Source organism: Erythrolamprus reginae, chromosome 11 (assembly GCF_031021105.1).
Source record: "Erythrolamprus reginae isolate rEryReg1 chromosome 11, rEryReg1.hap1, whole genome shotgun sequence".
NCBI lineage: Eukaryota > Metazoa > Chordata > Lepidosauria > Squamata > Dipsadidae > Erythrolamprus > Erythrolamprus reginae.
The window spans coordinates 21,722,920-21,744,226 of NC_091960.1; the positions used below are offsets into that span (position 1 = coordinate 21,722,920).

At 40.1% G+C, this 21,307-nt stretch overlaps 1 protein-coding gene across 1 annotated transcript in view; it reads right to left on the bottom strand.

The window, feature by feature from the left end:
* Window positions 1–21,307, bottom strand: part of CSMD2 (CUB and Sushi multiple domains 2) — a 930,229-nt gene that overhangs the window by 407,480 nt on the left and 501,442 nt on the right. Inside the window, exon 11 of the mRNA XM_070764517.1 lies at window positions 12,712–12,815. Coding sequence (XP_070620618.1) covers window positions 12,712–12,815 — 104 coding nt within the window. The remainder of the gene's footprint in view (window positions 1–12,711; window positions 12,816–21,307) is intronic.

Sequence of the window (21,307 nt, forward strand, 5' to 3'; positions counted from 1 at the left end):
GAAAAATATTTTATTCACATGCTTTAGTTATAAAAAGATAGGCCTTTGTGAATTGATGATCTATAGTATAAAAATGTTTTGATATGAGTCTGCATGTGGATATTTATTTGTTTGTTTGTTTGTTTGATTGATTGATTTTTATGCCACCCTTCTCCTTAGACTCAGGGTGGCTTACAACATGTTAGCAATAGCACTTTTGAACAGAACCAGCATATTGTCCCCACAATCCGGGTCCTTTTTTGGAGGGTGGCAGAGGATGTTTTACCTACACACAGAAGCTCATGGCAGAAATGGAGTGCAGTGCAGTGCAGTGCAGTGGAATGGAATGGAATAGAATAGAATAGAATTCTTTACTGGCCAAGTGTGATTGGACACACAAGGAATTTGTCTCTGGTGCATACGCTCTCAGTGTATATACTGAGATTGTAAAGTCATTGGTTGCAAAATGATGCAAACAAAAAAACCAACAACAACCCTGATGCAAGCAAACATCCAATTTACTTTCTTTAGTGTTGGACCTAAGCATGAGTAATACCAGAACAAATGAAATATAAGGAAATTTGAACTTGTTGCAAAACTTCCATGAGTAGTATCCAACTGTGAGAAATCGAAATAAACAAGTCTAAATGCCATCTACAAAAAAATGAGAGGCCACCTCCTTTCAGAGAAGAGGTTAACATAAATATAGGATTTGTTGTTTATCCTCCTTTCTCTTCTTCATCGGTGGTCTTTGCTATATGAGCACAAGAAGAAACTTTGATTCAAGGAACAGTTTAACAAAGAGACACATTTTCTAATGGCCTGCTGGGCTTTCTTTTCTGAAAACTTTCAAGAAGAGGCAAAACAACACCTGCTATAAACTTTTCTGTTTTGAAAAGGAGGTTGCTTTTCCCCAAGAGCTTTCATAAAAGGAACTATAGTTATCATGAAAGACATGAACTATACCAGGGGTCCCCAAACTTGGCAACTTTAAGACGTGCTGGCTGGAGAATTCAGGATGGAGTTGAAGTCCATAAGTCTTAAAGTTGCCAAATTTGAAGACCTCTGAACTTTACTGAAAATAAGCTGGACAATAGCCACATAAAACATGGAGCTACCTAAATACTTCAATCATTGTAACAGTATGTGAGGAAATCATTTTGTCCATATTTGGGAGTCCTTAATATTTTCTATTTTATTATGCTTTTCTGAAAAATGCTTTACTTTGCAGTTAGTTTTCATCTTTAAAATAAATCAAACTGGAAAAATAAATTGTAACTATTATTCAATAAACATGAAACTTTTTTTGGAAAACTGTGTTGTCCTACACATTAACCATGTAATCCTGCTCAGGAATACATAATCATAATCATAACAACAGAGTTGGAAGGGATCTTGGAGGTCTTCTAGTCCAACCTCCTGCTTAGGCAGAAAACCTTACACTATTTCAGACAGATTATTATCCAACATCTTCTTAAAAACTTACGGTGTTGGAGCATTCACAACTTCTATTCCACTGATTAAGTGTTCTAACTGTCAGGAAATTTCTTCTTAGTTCTAAGTTATTTCTCTCCTTATTCAGCTTCCACCCATTGCTTCCTGTCCTACCCTCAGGTGCTTTGGAGAATAGGTTGACTCCTTCTTCTCTGTGGCAATCCCTGAGATACTGGAACACTGCTATTATGTCTCCCCTAGTCCTTCTTTTCAGCCATGCACAGTTACTGCAACCATTCTTCATATGTTTTAGCCTCCAGTCCCCTAAATATCTTTGCCCTTTTTCTCTGCACTTTTTATAAAGTCTCAACATCCTTTTTGCATTGTGGCAACCAAAACGGAATGTACTGTATTACTTTTTACTGGAAAATAAGCAGGTGCATTTTCTGGGAAGTGCAGACTTAATCAGTTCTCTTTGCTTGCTGCCACTCATCCTAGAGTCAATAAAGCCATGATGCAGAATTGCAGTCGCTTAAATAATCTAAGAACTGACTTGGTAGATCAGATCAAGAGGCCATCTATGTGTTTCTCCATATGCTCTCAGGAAATTCATTAAAAATGATGTAAGAAGAACTTTCTTCTATTAGGGCTCTCCCATTTAAAATAAGCCATTAAAGACTAGAAGTCCCAATAGTCTTAACTTTCATAATTCATGCTGCCTTTTCTTAATGTTGTTTACATTTCTGATAGTCACCATCACATCTACAAATAGAACAATCTGTGGTATAAATATGGACATTTATTTAATAATTTGTTTGTCAACAAATGCAAGGAAACAGGACACATGAAAAAAAAATCACAAATAAATGGATTTAAAGAAGCAAAACATAGCCATAAACACATAAAATGAGTACATACAAATAGGGACAGTAGGATAGCTTCTACACGTCCCCTTAGGGACCTCTTGAAAAACATGTAAGGTCCATAGTTGACAGTTTAAGGTAAAAGGTATGGGGGGGGGGGGTTTAGAGAAACTAACAACAGGATCAGGTAGTGTTCCAGACATTTACTAATCTATTGCAGAAGTCATATTTTCAGAGAGAAAACTTTGTAAACTTCCTTCTTTTCCCTTAATGTTAACTGACCCAAATGATAATGAACCTTGAATACTGGCAAAGGGGCATTTTAGTGGAGAGGGAAGTCCCATCAGGTAGGACCAAAATAGGAATTCCCACCTATGGATAAGTGCCTGCTCCAAAGCTTTATTGCAACTTTCCTCCAGAACAGAAGATGAACTAATGATTGGCCCAGATTCTGAAGATCTATAGAAGCTTCAAGGCAGCTTGGAAATATAGAGTGGCCATACCTATCTCAGGTCAGGTCAGTCTTTGCGGATGGAAGAGACCGTAATGTTATGTAAGCATCACTTCCTTCTATTAATTTAGAATCCCACCCCCAATATTTTTTTTTCCAGTGGATGATTCTGAGTTCTTTTTTCTTTTTTTTTAATTTCAGCATGATTCTAGACATCATGTCTCACTTATCCGGGATTTTTTTTCAGGTTTTAAAACCCGCAAGCGCTGTAGTGTTCTTCTAAAAATTCTAGATGTGCCCTAACAGGTTGCTTAGGCTCTGGCTAGAAAATACATCAAATGATAATGCAAAACTCATAGGGAAGATTGAACAAGATTTTTTTTCAATTGTCTGAACTTTGCATTAAAAATGAGGCGCCCTGAGTCTACGGAGAGGGGCGGCATACAAATCTAAATAATAATAATAATAATAATAATAATAATAATAATAATAATAATAATAATAATTATTATTATTACTATTATTATTATTATTATTATTATTTCTCTTCTGTGTGATTGGATACCTCCAGGTTTCCTTCATACAAAAGGCATGAAAAAGGTTGGCGTTAAATAATGGAATTAAGTTTAGTAGAAATATGTCTCTTTATTTCAGTTCTATCCTCCCTTGAGGTTTTCATGATTCCATTAGTTATGCACCAAGCAGGCATGGTGCTTTCAAGTTGTTCAAAGAAACAAAAATGAACAAAAAGTAAACAAGCATTTTAAAGTCATATTGGAATCTTCTGATCCAATGCACAGGAAATATAGGATTTTATTTATTCAGATTTTCCCCTCCTATTATAGTGCAGAAAATTCAGTTTTGGAATTTAAACTCAGCTGATTATTTCAGGATGTCACATTTTTTTTCATGCAGTTTTAACTGTCTATAAACTACTTCTGGGACCATTTAAATAGATACTTGTACATTCTTTGCAATCCCATAAATGGTGAGAGAGGTGTGGGTCTGAAGATAGATTTTCTCTCTGCTGGCTCCAACGCTTTGGAACATTTGTTACAGGCCTTCCATAGAATTTAAAAACCTTCTTATTAAGACAGATTTCAAATTTTAGTAATTATCTTGCATGGTTTTTAAAAACAAATGTTGACAGTACATGTTATATAATTGAGATGTTTTTACTGAATTTGAAAATTAAGGGAGAATAGGGTAGATCTCTTTTGGCCTTGTTCTGGCCTCATCAGCTAGCCATACCCTCACTTGGATTTGAACTTGCAGCTTTTTGCCCTGTAAAAAGAAAACGCACACACACACACCCACACACACTATCTTTGGAAGTGATAAGCACAGGTATTAAATAAATATGAAATGCTCTAGCAAAACCTCCCCCATTATCATTCTTTTGCTCCTTTCTTATCCTACCTAGGAGAATTTTCAATTATTCATTGCAACGATTTCCCGTCAGAGGTTGTAGTCACTCCAATACTGGAGGTTTTACAGAAGGGATTGGATAACCCATTTGTCTGAAATAGTACTGGGTTTCTTGCTGGAGCAGAGGGTTAGACTAGAAGACCTCCCAAGATCCCTTCCACTCTGTTATTCTCTCCCCTCCACCAAAAATTAAGAAGCACTATGCCTTCTCTTCCAAGCAGAAATTGTTCAACCACCAATCAATTACTTCTTTGTCTCACTTTGTTTTCCTCCAAATTTATGGGACATTTCAGCAGAAGGGATTTCTAATTTCCTCTCAAGCCATAACCCTAGCTTTAGCGGAGTAAACTAAAACATTTCTCTTCAGCCTCGCACCCATTCACAGACTCTGTTGAGTTTATTGGTTTGGAATAAATTCCCACAGGTGGAACAGAAAGGCTGATGGCAGGGGGAATATCTTAACAAGAACTCTTTTGACTTGTCTTTTTGAAAGAGCAAATTTCTCTTTTCCACTGAGTGCTTCAAACTCAATCATCTCTCTATGCATAATTCATCCATCTGTCCATCCATCTTTTAAGTAAAGACTGAACACAGCTACTTTACGTTGAGAGGGGAACTGCTAATGGCATTAGCTTTTTTCCATAATTCAATCTTGGCACAATCTCATGTACTTGTTTTTCCAGGCAGTTAGCCTGATGTAGTTTGAGTGATTGCTCGCTCGATGCCATTTCTAGCCTTCAGTTATCCTGAGTAAGAGGGACCCAAGAGCACAATGGGGTCACCTCCAGTCCAGGATAATTGCTCAGAAGTCTCTCGAAGCAGCACCAGAAACATTGTGGGGGTGTGCGAAAACAGTTCAGTCCATAGCAACTGTTGATTTGCAGTCCAGGCTAGAAACCTCTTTAAATTGTACAGTTTTGCAGTATTTACAGTTGTGTACACATTATGACTGAAATTGCTTGGATGATGGTGGTGGTGATTTTTAAGTCATGCAAAGCAAATGTGTTCCAATATCTCAGGGGCTTCCACCAAAAAGAGTGAGTCAAGCTATTCTCCAAAGTACCTGAGGGCAGAAGAAGAAGCAATGGGTGGAAATTAAACAAGGAGAGAATCAACCTAGAACTAAAGATAAATTTCCTGACAGTTAGAACAATTAATCAGTGGGACAACTTGCTTCCAGAATGCTGCAACACTGGAAGCCTTTAAGAAGAGATTGGACAACCATTTTTTTCTGAAATGGTATAGGGCAGTGATGGCGAACCTGTTTTTGCTCGGGTGCCTAAGTGATGCATGCGTGCATGTGCGATAGTGTGTGTGTGTGCCCACACCCATAATACAATGCCCTGCCCCCCACACCTATGCAAAACCCCATGCTGCCCCACACATATGCACACACTCAGCCATGCTCCCCTCCCACCCCCATTCACACAGGCCTCACTTAAGCCTGCAAACTTTCAGTTGGCCTGTGGGCAGTTTTTCACCATATCCAGGGCTAAGGAAAGCCTCGTGAAGCCTGGGGGTGGCAAAAAAACAGACCAACAGGCCAACCGGGATTTCGGAAACAAACTTCTGGTGGCCCACTGGGTTGTTTGTCACCATCTCCAGTCTTCATGAGGCTTTCCTGAACCCTAGAGAGAGTGAAGACAGTCAAAAAGAAGGCCAAAACTCAGCTGGTCAGCACTCACATGCATGCTGGACTTGACATAGGGCACATGCCAGCTGTGGCATGCATGCCGTAGGTTTGCCATCACTGTTATAGGGCTTCCTGCTAGATCATGGAGTTGGATTAGAAGACCTCCAAGGTCCCTTCCAATTCTGTTATTCAGTATTCTAAGTTTGATCTGACCTTTTACACCAAAATGGCCAAAGTATCACATGGACTCTAATAATCTGAAGCTCTTCAGTTACAGACAACCAGGGACTCTATCCCTATGTATAGTAACCTGGGCCTAACAAGAACCCACACTATCAATCTTTTTCTCTGATCTTGCTTCTTGCATCGTACCTTCTCTGGCCCTACTGACTACCAGCTGCTTCTTCCACTTGATGAAGTTGGATGCATGCCCTGGTCTAGCAACAGAAAGGCTCTTTTGGAAGGAGAAAATTCATTTTGTAGCAGCATCTTAGGATAGCAGTTGTAAGTGCATATTTGGCATAGTTAAAACCAGGAATTCTGTAACCAAGCAAAATAACCAAAGGAGACACAGGATGGTGTGGCAAGGTGAGATCAACACAACAGAACGAGGCTTCAAAAGTTGTTCTCAATGTTTTCTTCCAAAGAGTGAAGCCAATGAAGTGGCTAGGCTCAGACTCCACCCAATTGAACTGTGTTACTCCTTAGAGTTTATGCTTCTGCTGACCTGCTCCTTGGAAACCTCTGTGGCCTGTGGACTCAGCCCTCTGTTTTTCTTTCTTTAAAACATGCTTGGAACTGGGTGGCTGAGCCTCAGAGACTGAGAGGAGGTCAATGGATGCCAGCAGAGTCCTGCAGTTTGCTGTATCATCTCTGCCAGTGTAGAATTATTGGCTCTAATCCTGCTAGAATCACCCCACACCAGGTCTATAGTCACTAGATGCCCCTAGCTCCATTCTCTCTTCCTTCCTCCTCCTTTGAAGACTACTATAAAGTTGTCCTTAATTGTTCTTAATTGTTGTTTATTTGTTAATTGTTCTGATGTTTTGTTTTTTTTAAATATTTTTATTGTGAATTTTCAACTTTTACAAACATACTTAGGAACAGATAATAACAATAAAATAAACACATGTAACAAGAAAACAAAAGAAAAGAAAACAGTACAGTATAATCCAAGTAGTACAAGTAGCGTACAAAGAAAAGAAGCATGTTACGTTATTATTAAGATTTTACTAATATTTGCTTCCTTGACATCAGTGTAATATTAATGTTCGTGAATTTATAGATTTTTTCTTTTTTCAAGCCATGTATACAGTTTCTCCCATATGATTTTTTTTTCTTTTGTTCATTACGTAATTCTAGAGTGAGCTTACTCATTTCTGCGAGTTCCAGTATTTTGTTAATTACCGTTGTTTCGGAGGGCATGTATTCATTTTTCCATTTTGTGCAACTGCTAATCTATCGGCTGCAACTGCTAATCTATCGGCTGTGTATGTGTATAATTAAATAATAATATGTTTTGGGTTGTTTTCCTCTTATTATTCCCAGTAAGTATATCTCCAGTTTTAATTCCAGTTTATAATCTAATATTTCATTTATCCAAGTTTGTATCATGGTGCAGAATTTTTTGCTTTTGGGCCACGTCCACCAAAGATAGTAGTACGTTCCTTTTTTTTCTTTTTCTTTTTTTAAATTTCCAGCAGCTTGGATCTAAGCTTGGGTAAATTTTGGCTAATTTTGCTGGGGCATAGTGGCACCTGTAAAATAATTTATAAATATTTTCCTTGTATGCTGTCGATAATATCAATCTGTATTGATCTCTCCAAATTATTTCCCATTCCTCCAACTGAATTGTGGAGCCAAAGTTTTTCATCCAGGTTACCATGTTTGGTTTAACTATTTCCTCTATGTTATCAAATTGTAAAAGATAATTGTATGTTTTAGTTATAAATTTGGTGTCCGGGCCCATCAATATTTATCTAATTGGTTATATTTTTTAGCTATTCTGTAATTTCAAATGTAAATTCCAAATGTAAAATAATGCACTTGGGGAAAAGGAATCCTTCTCAGAAGCTGTTGTCATGCCCCCCATCTCACCTACCTGGTGGCAGGCGTTCCTCCCAGGGTCCCTGCCAGCACCACCTCAGTTCAGATAGAAACATAGAAGGAAAATACCTCATGGTCCATCTAGTCTGCCCTTATACTATTTTCTGTATTTTATCTTAGGATGGATATATGTTTATCCCAGGCATGTTTAAATTCAGTTACTGTGGATTTATCTACCACGTCTGCTGGAAGTTTGTTCCAAGGATCTACTACTCTTTCAGTAAAATAATATTTTCTCATGTTGCTTTTGATCTTTCCCCCAACTAACTTCAGATGCCCGCCTCACAAGTCCAGGATCCGTGTGCAAGGCTGAAAGACGATGGCCCCTCAGGAGCAGCCTTGGCATGCAGCCCTTTAGCCTGGGAGCTGCTTTCCAGACGACCAAGCTTCTCTGGCACGAGTAGATGTAAGGAGATGGGTTACTTCGCCCAGCAAGGGAAACAGGCAGGGTGGTGCTGGAGGAGGATGAGGAGGAAGAGCTATGGCCGTAGCCACAGGTTACTCTCCCTTTACCTGCTAGGCCAGCCTGGGATCTCTGCTGACTCCTGGGGTGGCGCAGCTGTGCCCCATTTTATTTCCCTGAAGTTTTGGGGTGGGGAGGGGAGCCATTATTTCTCTGCAACTCTCCACCCCTCCCCACTTTCTTGCCCTTCTTGGGAAACCTTTTCATGTGGGAGGAAAAGTGAACTACACACCCACACTTGTGACAACATTTTCCAACCTCAGCAAGCGCATGAAAAAGTTTTCCAAGAGGGGCAAGAAAGTGGGGTGGGGGAATGGAGGGTTGCAGAGAAATAATGGCTCCCCTCCCTGCCCCAAAACTTTGGGGAAATAAAATGCCTGCCTGATCCAACGGAGGTGGGTACTGTAGTTCCTTCCCCCCAAGATACCAGGAGAAACAATAAAAAGATCTTATTTTTTTTGCACCCTTCTCACCTGGAAAAGGGCAGCGTTGCAGCTGAAACTCAACCTTGGAGGAAGCTCAGTATGCAAAATGGAGGGCGGGGGAGACAGCATTTTTTCAGTGTCATCAGTGTGCCATAATAAATCCATCCTGGTCTTTAATGCTAAAAGATCCAGGTCAACAACTTTTCCTGAGCATGGGAACGCTCTGCCTCGGGGAGAGCGATATTTTATTTTCGGTTTGCACAACTGGCGAATATGGCTCAGCTAGAATTTTTAACCAGTCTGGTTGGAATTTTTGTCAAATAATCTTCTAGTACTTTATTTATTTATTTTATTTATTTATTGGATTTGTATGCCGCCCCTCTCCGGAACTACCCAATTCATGACAAGAGAAAAGGCATATACATGGTTTTAAAAAGTATACATAGTTGTAAAATGTATTCTGCTACACTGATATTTTATTAAACAATATAATATTACACCAAGGGTAGGAAAAGTTGGCTCTTCTATGACATGTGGACTTCGACTCCCAGAATTCCCGAGCTAGCATGATTGGCTCAGAAATTCTGGGAGTTAAAGTCCACAAGTCATAGAAGAGCCAACTTTGCCAATCCCTTTACTTTTTTTCTTGTTTTTCCCCTCTAAAATCTAGGTGCATCTTATACAGTGGTGCGTCTTATACACCGAGAAACACAGTACTTTAATGTATCTGTCTTGTATGATTGAATAATTACTCACATCCCCTGACTATCTGCTGGAATTCCACGTTTTCCTCTGTCCTTGATAACTGAAGTGTTCAGCACATTCCTTAATATGAATGAAAGTTATACAGAATCAGGTTTTGACCAATGCCTACCACCCCCAGTCTAGCCATTTGTCAATCCTCTGCCCAATTCATAGACCATGTTAAGTGACAGATGGATGATATGATGGGCTCCTCTAATTCTGAAGCTTACACTGACAACCTAGTAGATTCTCGGCCTGTAGTTCAGGAGACAATTGGCCATCATCTACCTATGTGTCAAACTCAACAGAAAAGGCTGCTAATTTAAACAGCAAAAATTATACGCTGGCAGCAAAAGAGGAGTAAGCAGCAGCCATCAGCACAGCTTCTCTAATTAAGCAAAGCCACTAATTCTGGGTCTTGTTTTAGCACACTTTTAATTTTGCTCCAGATTACCCCTTCTTGAAAACAATGTTTCACTATCCCCATTCTATTTGGACATTATAATGGGACAACAAATTGTGGCCCATCAATTTGAGCTTTTTGAAAAGATATGTTACTAAAGACATATTCAGCAAACAGACTGAAGCATGATGTGTGTGTGTCCCCCCACCCCCGCCAAAAAAGTAAAATTCTGAGTAATGCTCATGGAATATCTGCTATAGGGAGATGGGAGCTAACAGATGGTTACAATGTTCATAGCCAGCAAATTCTGAATTGATGGTAGGGACCAAATACGTATGAGGATAGATACAGGCAGAAGGAGGAATTTGAATAAAGACAAAGAGCTCTTAATCCCTGAAGAACTATAAAGAGGGAAATCTGCAGAAGTATATGGCTGAGCCAGGAGGAAAGGGTTCTGCCCATACCTGTTCTATTACTGGGTAGGGATGACATGGAAATAACGAGTGGAGACAACCACAAATATCTTGACAGCAGTGATGAAAACCCTGCCATCCTCAATTCTGTTGAAGTGTATGTCAAATGGAAAGCCTTCATCATGTGCATCCCACAATCATAACATATGAATAAGTTAGTAGAAGCAGCTTATTGTCATCAGCCTTCCTTCGTGGGGAAGTCATATTTACTTACAGTAATGGTTTCATTATGGAATCTGAGTTATCTTGTGTGTGTGTGCTGTCAGAGTTAATAGCAGTCATTTGTAATGTCTTTGGTGCCATAGGGAGAAAGAAATGAAATGTAGATTTTCCATCTTTAACTAAATAAACACAGTTTCTTTCAGCTGCACAGAAACTATGGCACAACCAGTGGCAGTCTCTGTTTCCTCCCACCAAAGTAAGATACCTGGCTGTCATTTAATACCATAACAGATGACTGAAATTCATTAAGTAACAAGCTCAATATATGGGAAAATAAAAAGTGACGCTGAATCTACAATCACTTGAATTCAAGAGTTCTACAATAGATCTATAATGGAGCTTCAGTATCTCCAAGAGCATTCTAGAAGAGCACAAATCCAAACTCATACAATTAGCTTCTTATTAGTGACAGAGTTGGAAGGACCTTGGAGGTTATCTAGTCCAACCCCCTGTTTTAACAGCTGAGAACTATGAAGAATAGCCTTTCTCATTTAGGGATCAGGGAGGCTTTCATCTGGTTAATATTTAGATAGAAATGTATCCATTATACAGTTAATCAATAACTAGTGAGGACGTAATTTTCCTTTATTCCTAAATTCTTTATTTTTAAAAAAAATCTAAGGAAATTTGCCCCAAACCATACTCTGAAATGCAACTATTGTGTGGCTGTATACATTAAATGACTTGCAGTGCTTAGTTCTGTTTGGAAGAAATACATACCATGTTTCTTAGAAAATAAAACTGGGTCTTATTTTTTTTTGACTACCGAAAAAATGGCTAGGCCTTCTTTTCGAGGAGTGTCTTAATTCTGCACCACATGCCTGGCCTGGCTACCCGCGTGCTTCTTTCATGGCCAAAAGGAGAACCCCATGGTACCCACCACCGGGCAGCTTCTTTCATGGCCAAAGAGAGTGAGCAACATGACCCATGCAACTCACACATCCTTGCCTACCTGTAATGGTCATTTCAGCTACCGATAGCTGTCTACCTGAAGAAGCCTGCAATTGCCCACTCCAGCAAGCCTGGTTGCACATACGCTTAAATAGGGCCAAATAGGGCCAAATTTTGGGGGTGGGGCTTAATTTTAACATACATGCAAAAAAGACCTTCTTTTGGGGGTGGGTCGTGTTTAGGAGAAATACGGTACTAAATTAATATTTATTTATTTATTTTATTTTATTAGACTTCTATGAAAACAATATACATAGAGAAATCTAATTATCTCTAAAAAGAATTATATAAAATTAATAAAATCCTAAAACCCCCAATACCATCATTCACATTCATCCAATTCAATCATTCAACATCGGCTAGAGACAGTCTCGTCACTCACGGCCCCCATGCCCGCCAGCAGAGGCTTTACGAAAGACCAGGAGAGAGGGGGAAGTACATGTCTCCAAAGGGAGTTTGTTTCAGACAGCAGGGGTTAGAGGACTGACCCCTGAGGAACCCCACAAGTTCCTCGTTCTCCCAACCCCTCCAGCCAGCGCAGAAGGATACCATGGTCGATGGTCAATATGTGAAAGAAATATGATCTTTTAGGCATAAATGGACAGGAATGAACCACCATTAGAAGGCTGGGGATTTAATCTAATTTAAACATTTTTGGAAATCCATGGACCATAATAGGTCAATAGAGAAAGATGGAATGCTCTGGGAGGTTTTGAGGGGCATGGAGGAAGCTTTTTGAAAAGTTTATTGTATGAGTTTCCTGTCTCTTTTTACTGATTTTTCAGCAATAGTGATCAGAGACAGGCTATAGGTTTGCAAAGCATAGCTGACACTGGGATTATGGGAGTTGAAGTTCACATATCTTAATGTTGTCAAGGTTGAGAAATATTGTTCTAGATAGTTAATCCTTGAACAAAGAACTAGTAAATAATATGCCTGAAAGCCAAGTGAAAAAATGGCTCATTCTCCCAGAATGGAAATTTCAACAATGCTCTGTATCTTCAGAATCTGAGGCCATATGAGAATCATGTTCAGCAAACAGAAATGACTACGAACAACTCTTAAAGGAATCCCAGGTTTGCATACTAATGAAGCCCAAACAGAAAGATAGATAGGGAAAAAACACATCTACTTACACATAAAGAACACTTTTCTGGTCTCCAACCTGGCCTCCATCTCCTATAGTTAATGTATCATATCCTCTCTCCAAGTCAAATTCTTCAAAGTTGAGTTTGATTACCTATCCAAGACATAAAGCATTAGGCTGGTTGATTCAATTGTTAAGGCAGAATCAGTTCATGCAATATACACCATAAACAAGCAATATCCTTTTCATAGTGGCGGGACTTTTAATTTCTCAGGTTCATCTCTCTCCAATAATAATATATTAGATCTTTAGCAAACTACATCTGAGGGTAGAACATAAAACTGTTCTAAAATTGAACATATGAGAAAATGTGTTACATAAATTCTTAGAAAAGTCTCACCAGGAACCAACTCAAATGAACTCCCAATATATAGATGTTATATCTAATATCTAATATATCTAAATCACATTGTTTTCATGGATTTCAGCTGAGTCAATATGTACAATGATTTAGAACAGGGATCCCAAAACCTGGCAACTTTAAGACTTGTGGACTTCAACTTCCAGAATTCTCCAGCCAGCAGTTGTCTGGAGAATTCTGGAAGTTGAAGTCCACAACAAGTTGCCAAGTTTGAAGACCTCTGATTTAGAGTAAGAATGAAGAATTTCTGATCCACTAAGGTTTCCTACCAAGCCCATAGAGTAGCAACGTAAATTTTGTTCCATCAGTCCTTCATTGGAGAAACCTACTGTTATGTACTAACCTATGGAGTAAGGATTTACATAGCCAGTGTTGGAAAACTAAAAAATGAAGGTGATTTCAGATGAGAATAGCTTCAATTATCATTTGCTTTGTCCAGCTGGTTTATTTTATAAAAAAGAGAACCTGCACAGGATATAAAGCTGGAATGAAGATTCTATCATTTCCCACGTGAATAAGAGTTTGATATACTGTAACATCAATCTGATCTAGAACCCATGGTTCTGATACTGTGCATGGAAATAACTGAGTATAGTTCTCCATAAATAATTTGATAGTGATCTCCAAATTAAATAAGGGTGGAGATGGAGAAGGAAGGAATTAGGATCAATTATGATCATTCATTAATGTTTTGGTTCAGTTATTATGCTGGAATTATAATGGACTCTTTTTGCCTATTGAAGGCAAAAAAAGTGCTGTTTCTTTAATCATTGTGGTAGGAATGACAGGCAATTTTTTGTTTTATTTTCAAAACTGAGTTCTGCATTTTCATGAGGTTTTCTGGGTTTTTATGTTTGTCAATGAGCAGTTGAGGCTGAAATGGCAGCTAAGCAGTAGCAAGAGTTGAATGAATTTTCTTGGGCTTTCACATTTCATTTTTTTCGATATCTTCCTGTTACTGACAGCCTTTTCTTCCTTCCACCTGTAGACTGTTGGGCAGATCACTTTTGTCAAAGTAGATCTTTTGCAGGCTGTTTCTAAAACTGGGCTGTGAGTTGCATTAAATTAAATCCCAGCTATAACTGAACATACATATTGTTCTTCTGTTTTATAGTTCATCACTCAGTTAATTGTTATGAATGTGCATGCGGCTGCAACATCAAATTAACCTTGGTGTCACAGTGATGTTCTCCTTAAAGGCACCATGAAGAAATGTTGACTTTGTTAAGAAATCAATGTGTTAACTAAACAATAGATCTGATTCTATCTTTATATTGAAAGAGACATTTTCTAAAGTGGAAGTAAGTAAATGTTGATTTAGAAACCCTGGAAGAATTCTCTTATGGCTTGAATGGAGAATGGAGATGACAAATATTCATAGCCAGTTTTATAACCATGCTACTACAATTGAATAAACTTTTTTTTTGATACATTTTTAATCTACATAGTGATGTTGAACCGTGACAGTTCTGATCTAATGTTTGAATTGGAAACAGAATAGGCAGTGGGACATTTTTTTATAATTGAAAAGGGAGAGAGCTGGATAAACTTAAGCCAGCCTTAGAATTAAGTTACAAACATATACATTTCCATATTAAATTAATAGGCATGGTTAAAGGTGATATTAAATAAAACCCTGCTATTTTGAATAAAAACAAATGATATTGATAAGCCAATTTCTGATTTCACTTTTTTCATTGGTGTGTATGAATATACAGTACTTTATTGGCCTAGGGCAGTGTTTCCCAACCTTGGCCATTTGAAGATATTTGGACTTCAACTCCCAGAATTCTGGGAGTTGAAGTCCAAATATCTTCAAGTCACCAAGGTTGGGAAACACTGGCCTAGGGAACCAGAAAGCAGAATGTGGAAAAGCAAAATATCACGACATAAATGAACATTTCCCTAATCCTGAATCTGATTGTTTTCAGAAGCTGGGCTTACACAGGAGACAGAGAAGCAGAAATTAAATGTAAGAGAGGGATGGAAGAAGATGGATGATATGGATGCTAAAAACATTTGCCTCAACACTGAGGCAGAACAAAGAATTCCATCTAAAATCTAGCAAACCATAGATTTGAATTGCAGGAAATAGTTTTCCTTTCCCTATTTTACCATACCAAACAAGGCCAATCTAGATTTAAGCTCTAAATCCTAATAAGGTACCACATTTGTTTGATATTCATCTTGGACTTCATATTTTAGTGACTATGGTCTGCAATGTTGATATGATCAGGGGTCTCCAACATTGGCAACTTTAAGTCTTGTGGACGTCAACTCCCAGAGTTCCTCAGCCAGCTGCTTACAGATTTTATTTAATTATTTATTTATTTTATTTATTTCATTAGATTTCTATATCACCCTTCTCAACCGACTCAGGGAGGCTTACAACAGAATACAAAAACCGTGTAAGAAATCTAATCTTAAAAATCTAAAAAACCTAAAACCCCATTTTTCCTAAAAATACACTCATCTGCATTCATCCAACTGGATTTAGCCATTCACAACTTCAGCCACAGTTAGTTCTTAACATTCACGCCTAGGTTTTCAGGGCCTTGCAAAAGGACAGGAGGGTGGGGACGATATGAATCTCTGGAGGGAGATTTCTGACACTTAGCAAAGCTGGCTGAGGAACTCTGGGGTTTGAAGTCCACAAGTCTTAAAGTTGCCAATGTTGGAGTTCCCTGATATAGATAATAGATTTTCTGACATTTAGCAAAGCAACTATAGCTGGTATTATCAGCACACCTATGCACACCTATGCTAATTACACTCCCTGTGGGTCTGCTTGAGGTCCAGCCTGTGCATTTGTTCCAGTAAGAATGATCAGTGATCACTATTTCATGTGGAAGCTGAAAATAAAGATACTGCCAATAGCCACATCAACATCCAATGCTCAGATAAACGCAATAGCTGAAATAAATATTTGTCACAATATTTTCATTATTTGTTTCCTCCCCCCAAAAATGTCTCTAATCTGAAGGATTCACCTTTGCCAAGTATCAACCTGGGCTAAAAATATTAAATTCCACATAATGATGAAATAATGCAATTAATACAAAGAACAAAGGGTTGTCAAGTGACATGCTTCATTAATTAAAGCACCCATTCATGTAAATTGCATTTTAACAAGTTTGACCCTAATTAAATAGCTGCTAAGATTTTAATACCACAGAACATAACAAGGTTTGGGTGTCTAAGAATTATTTATGTATTTCTCCCGCCCACTTTCCTCCCTCCTCTGCTTCTCTTCTTTGTCCTAGTTTTGTTTTTACTTTTAGTTAAAGATTGAAAATTATTTAATGACTTTATATTACAAGAAACTTCCTGGCCAAATGGATGACGAAAAGCTTGTTTTTAAAAGTCACAAAGCCCTATTACACAGAAATAAGAAATTGGTTTTAAAATGGAACAACCTATTAACTGTGACAGGCTTTTAAACATTAATTTGAATATTGTAATATTATTCTATATTTATTTTTTGGAAGAGGTGCAAAGGCTCAATGGTTAAAGATGCTGAGCTTGTTGACCGGAAAGTTGACAAGACTTGAGTGCTACACTGTTCTCTTCTAGCTCCTGCCCACCTAGCGGTTCAATAGCATGCAAATGTGATTAAATAAATAGGTACCACTTGGTGGGTAGGTAACAGCATTCCATGTGTATGTCATACTGGCCAGATTTTACATAAAATTAAAATGAGCACCATACTGTAGAGTTCAACAAGATTGGGCATATTGGAGGGTAGGGGGCAAGATTTCAGGAGTGGTTTTCATGCTACCTGACTTGTGAAGACTACCTTCCATGGCTTGCTTTGTGCTTAAGATCTCACAATTTATATCCCCAATTTGTATATCCCAATTTCTAACCTGCAGCCTTAACCAGTACATTAGACCAGCTTTCTACTACTGCCATATATAATGGTAGCACCTGATGAAGTGGACAAGGCCAAAGGAGCTGAGAGTTCCACCACCTGTTTATTGGACCCGTGTCCCTCCTGTCTGGTTTTGGCCAGCAGGAGATGACATGGATCTGTGTCCAGGAGATTACCAATGCTTCTTTGAGGGAGGGGTCCTTTCGAGCTCCCTACAAGGAAGCGCTCATGTGCCCCGTTCTCAAGAAGCCTTCCCTGGATCCAGCTGTATTTAACAACTATCATTCTATCTCCAACCTTCCCTTTATGGGGAAGGTTGTTGAGAAGGTGGTGTCACTCCAGCTCCAACAGTCCTTGGATGAAGCTGATTATCTAGGCCCTCAACAGTCAGGATTCAGGCCCGGCTACAGTATGGAAACTGCTTTGGTCGCGCTGATGGATGATCTCTGGCAGGCCCTGGATAGGGGTTTATCTTCTAGCCTGGTGTTCCTTGACCTCTCAGTGGCTTTCGATACCATCAACTATAGTATCCTTCTGCGCCGACCAGAGGGGTCCTACCTCTCTGATTGGTCGCAGTCAGTGTTAGTGGAGGGGTCAGAGGTGACCTCCTATGTCCCTCCCTTGTGGAGCTCCTCAGGGGTCAGTCTTATCCCCCTGCTATTTAATATCTAAATGAAACCACTGGGTGAGATCATCCAAGGGTACAGGTTGAATTGCCATCAGTATGCTGATGACACTCAGCTATACATCTCCACCCTGTGTCCACTCAGTGAAGTAGTGGAAGTGATGTGCTGGTGTCTGGAGGCTGTTAGGGTCTGGATGGGTGCTAACAGGCTAAAACTCAATCCTGACAAGATGGAGTGGCGGTGGGTTCTGCCTCCCAAGGACACCTCCATCTGTCCATCCATTATCTTGGGAATGGAACTCTTGACTCCCTCAGAGAGGGTCTACAACTTGGGCGTCCTCCTCGATCCACAGCTGACATTGGACCATCATCTCATCTTTTGGCTATGGCGAGGGGGGCATTCATCCAGGTTCATCTGGTGTACCAGTTGCAGCCCTATCTGGAAAGGGAATAGCCACTCATGCCCTTATCACCTCAAAGTTTGACTACTGCAATGCTCTCTACATGGGGCTACCTTTGAAGAGTGTCAGAAATGTCAAATCATCCAGAATGCAGCCGCGCGAGCGGTTATGGGCCTTCCAAGGCATACCCATATTTCTACAGCACTCCGCGGACTGCATTGGCTATCAAATGATTTCTGGACACAATTCAAAGTGTTGGTTATGACCTATAAAGCCCTATATGGCATTGGGACAGATTACCTCTGGTATCGCTTTCTGCCACATGAGTCCCAGAGACCGGTTAGGTCCCACAGAGTTGGCCTTCTCCAGGTTTTGTCAACTAGATAATGTCATTTGCAGCACTAGGGAAAGAGCCTTCCCTGTGGGGGTCCCACCCTCTGGAATCAGCTCCCCCCAGAGATTTGCACTGCCCCCACCTTCCTCGCCTTCCGTAAAAGTTTAAAAACCTATCTTTGTCATCAGGGTTGGGGCCATTAGACCCTAGCCCCTGGCCGACGAGTGTAGTAAGTTTTGCTGTGTGAATGGGAATGAATGATTTTAATTGTTATTAGAGTTTTTAAAGTTTTTTAGCTATATTAATTGGATTTTTTAGATATGTATATTGTATATTGTTCTGATATGTTGTGAGCTACCCCGAGTCATCAGAGAGGGGCGGCATACAGATCAATCAATCAATCAATCAAATCAATCAATAAATAAATAAATAAATAAATAAATAAATAAATAAATAAATCAATCAATCAATCAAAAAACAAACAAATAAAATGCATTTGGATATTTAGTTTGCTTACAGCTGATTGTTTAGTTATTGACAATCAGCTTTTGTTTATATGATTTCACTTTGCAGAGATTACTTTCCCATAGGTTCTGCAAACCAATTACTGAATTTGGGCTGTAAAATAGTGAATGACCACTAGGCCACTAGCAAAATATTTTCTGTTTGCTGTCATTTAGTGGTTTTTCTGGTTTTTGAACTCACACCTGGAAACTCTAAGATAGGAACTATGAGATCTACATGTCCCACACATTTCAAAATATCAAGTTGGAGGAAAGCTGTTTTAGAGTCTGTGAATTGGCATGTCTGCCAGCATTTATGGAATGTCTTAACACTTCTGAAATGTGCTACAAGGAATCAGATCAATGACCTATTTAGTTCATTATAATAGTGTAGGTTTTCACAGTTGGCATTCAACGAAGTGGTCATGAGCTTTCAGGCTGAGTGGTCATGATCTAATTTTCTTTTGATCTGCCAATGGGTATGAGCTCTTGAGAGAGCTTGTAAGATATGGTTTATGGCTACGTGTGCAAATCCATTCTATTGGTTTATCGGTCTAGAGCCTCAGTGGTGCAGTGATTAGAGTGCAGTACTGCAAGCTACTTCTGCTGACCACCACCTGCCAGAAGTTTGGCAGATCAAATCTCAGTTGACTTAACATTCTGTCCTTCCAAGGTTGATAAAATGAGGATCCAATTGTTGGGGACAATATACTATTATACTTACTCTCTATAAACTGTTTAAAGAGGGCCGTAAAGCACTGTGAAGTGGTATATGTCTAAATGCTATTGTTATTCCCATGATGGTGAAACTATGGCACATGAGCCATAACTGAGGGTAACTAAGGCATTGCCATATGTGTAAAGTGACCAGATTTTCACATTGGTAAAGAGGGACACCATTGAGGGGAAGGAGGCTCTTGATTGAAAATTTGGTATAGATGGAGCAAAAAAAAAAATATTTCTTTCTCTCTCTCTCTCTTCATGGGCTCAAAGGCCAATGGTGGGACAGCTGCAGCGCAGGAGTTGCCCAGCTTCCCTGCCCTGATGGTGCCCGGATGAAGGCAAAGGCGGGGGAGGAGGCGGAGTGCTGAAAGGGGGTCCAAAGGCTCAGCATCTGCTCCCCTTCTTCCACAGAGTCTCTGCCCAGTGGACCCAGACAGCCCCCTGACCTGCCCTCCAAGTTCCTCACATCCGCTGCTCTTTCGCACACTCTGCCCGGCTCAAAGCTGAGATAGAAGACCAGCTGCGGTGGGGGGATGGAAAGATGACCCCCAGTTCCGCTGCCCCATTACCCACACATGCAGCTAGCCTTCCTCTTTGGAGGGGGGCGGCTGGGAAGGAAGAACAGCCAACAGAGGCCTGGCCAGCCCTTAAGTTCCTCCTGGGTCCCGGCCCTCGGCTGAGCCTCCTGCAGCTTCGGAGTCATTTCCCCAAAACTGCCAGTGCAATTACCATAAATTACACTGCCACAAGCAGCTGCCTATAAGAGCCGAGAAGGGGTGGTGGAAGGGCCGGCGTGAGTCTTCCTTTGCGGCAAATCCTCCCGCCTGCCATTCCCTCTTTCGCAGGGGTGCAGTGCCGGGCGGGGAGGGGGAAATGGGGGTGAGCAAAGGCCCTGCACAGCTAGCCTGAAGTCCATGCAGAGACCTCCGGCCAAGCTGGGTTAGGGGCAGGGAGGGCAAGACAGTAGTGGAGAGCCTGGAATCCCCTCCATCCAGCCTTTTACCAGCAGGACATTTTTGAAATGCTGTGGGACCTGGGACAAATTATCAAAAAGCAGGACTGTCACACCAAAAGTGGGACGTCTGGTCACCTTACCGATGTCAGCTCCAACGTTTATGTGCATGCTGGCCAGCTGTTATTTGGTGTCCTGTAGGGCAGGGGAGAGGCATTTTCTCCCTCCCCAAGCTTCAGAAAAGCCTCTAGAGCTGTGGATGGCAAATAACAGAACCAACTGGCCTATTAGAAGTTCAGAAATGAACTTCTGGCAGGCCCAATGGGGCACTTTTCACCCTCGCCAAGCTTGAGAAAGCCTCCAAAAAGCCCTTTTGACACCCAAGCAAAAGGCGGTTTGCCATCACTGGTGTATTCAATAAACTACACTGAAGCACACCAAGATTTAGCTGAAGGGCAAAAGTAGTTTTCTACTGAATTTGCGACAAGTGTATCTGTTATGTTTGCTGTATGAAAATGGATATTTTTAGCCTGCTACGTTTTTTGTCTGGTAGAAACAGCCACCCATGGGGGGGGGGGGGGGATCAGGATACTAAGTTATTCTAATAGAAGTGAATTCAGCACATGATTTATATTCTTTATTAAGCCTTGGTTTTCAGCTACACATTTCTGCAACCCCAGCAGAATCTGGGGACACCAATAAAATGTTAAAAGGAATTGATTTGTTTCCCCCCTCCTCCCTACTTTCTCTATCTCTCCTCTGCCTTGTCTGGCTGAACAGGAAAAAAAATACCCCACAGGACTTTGAGGAACATC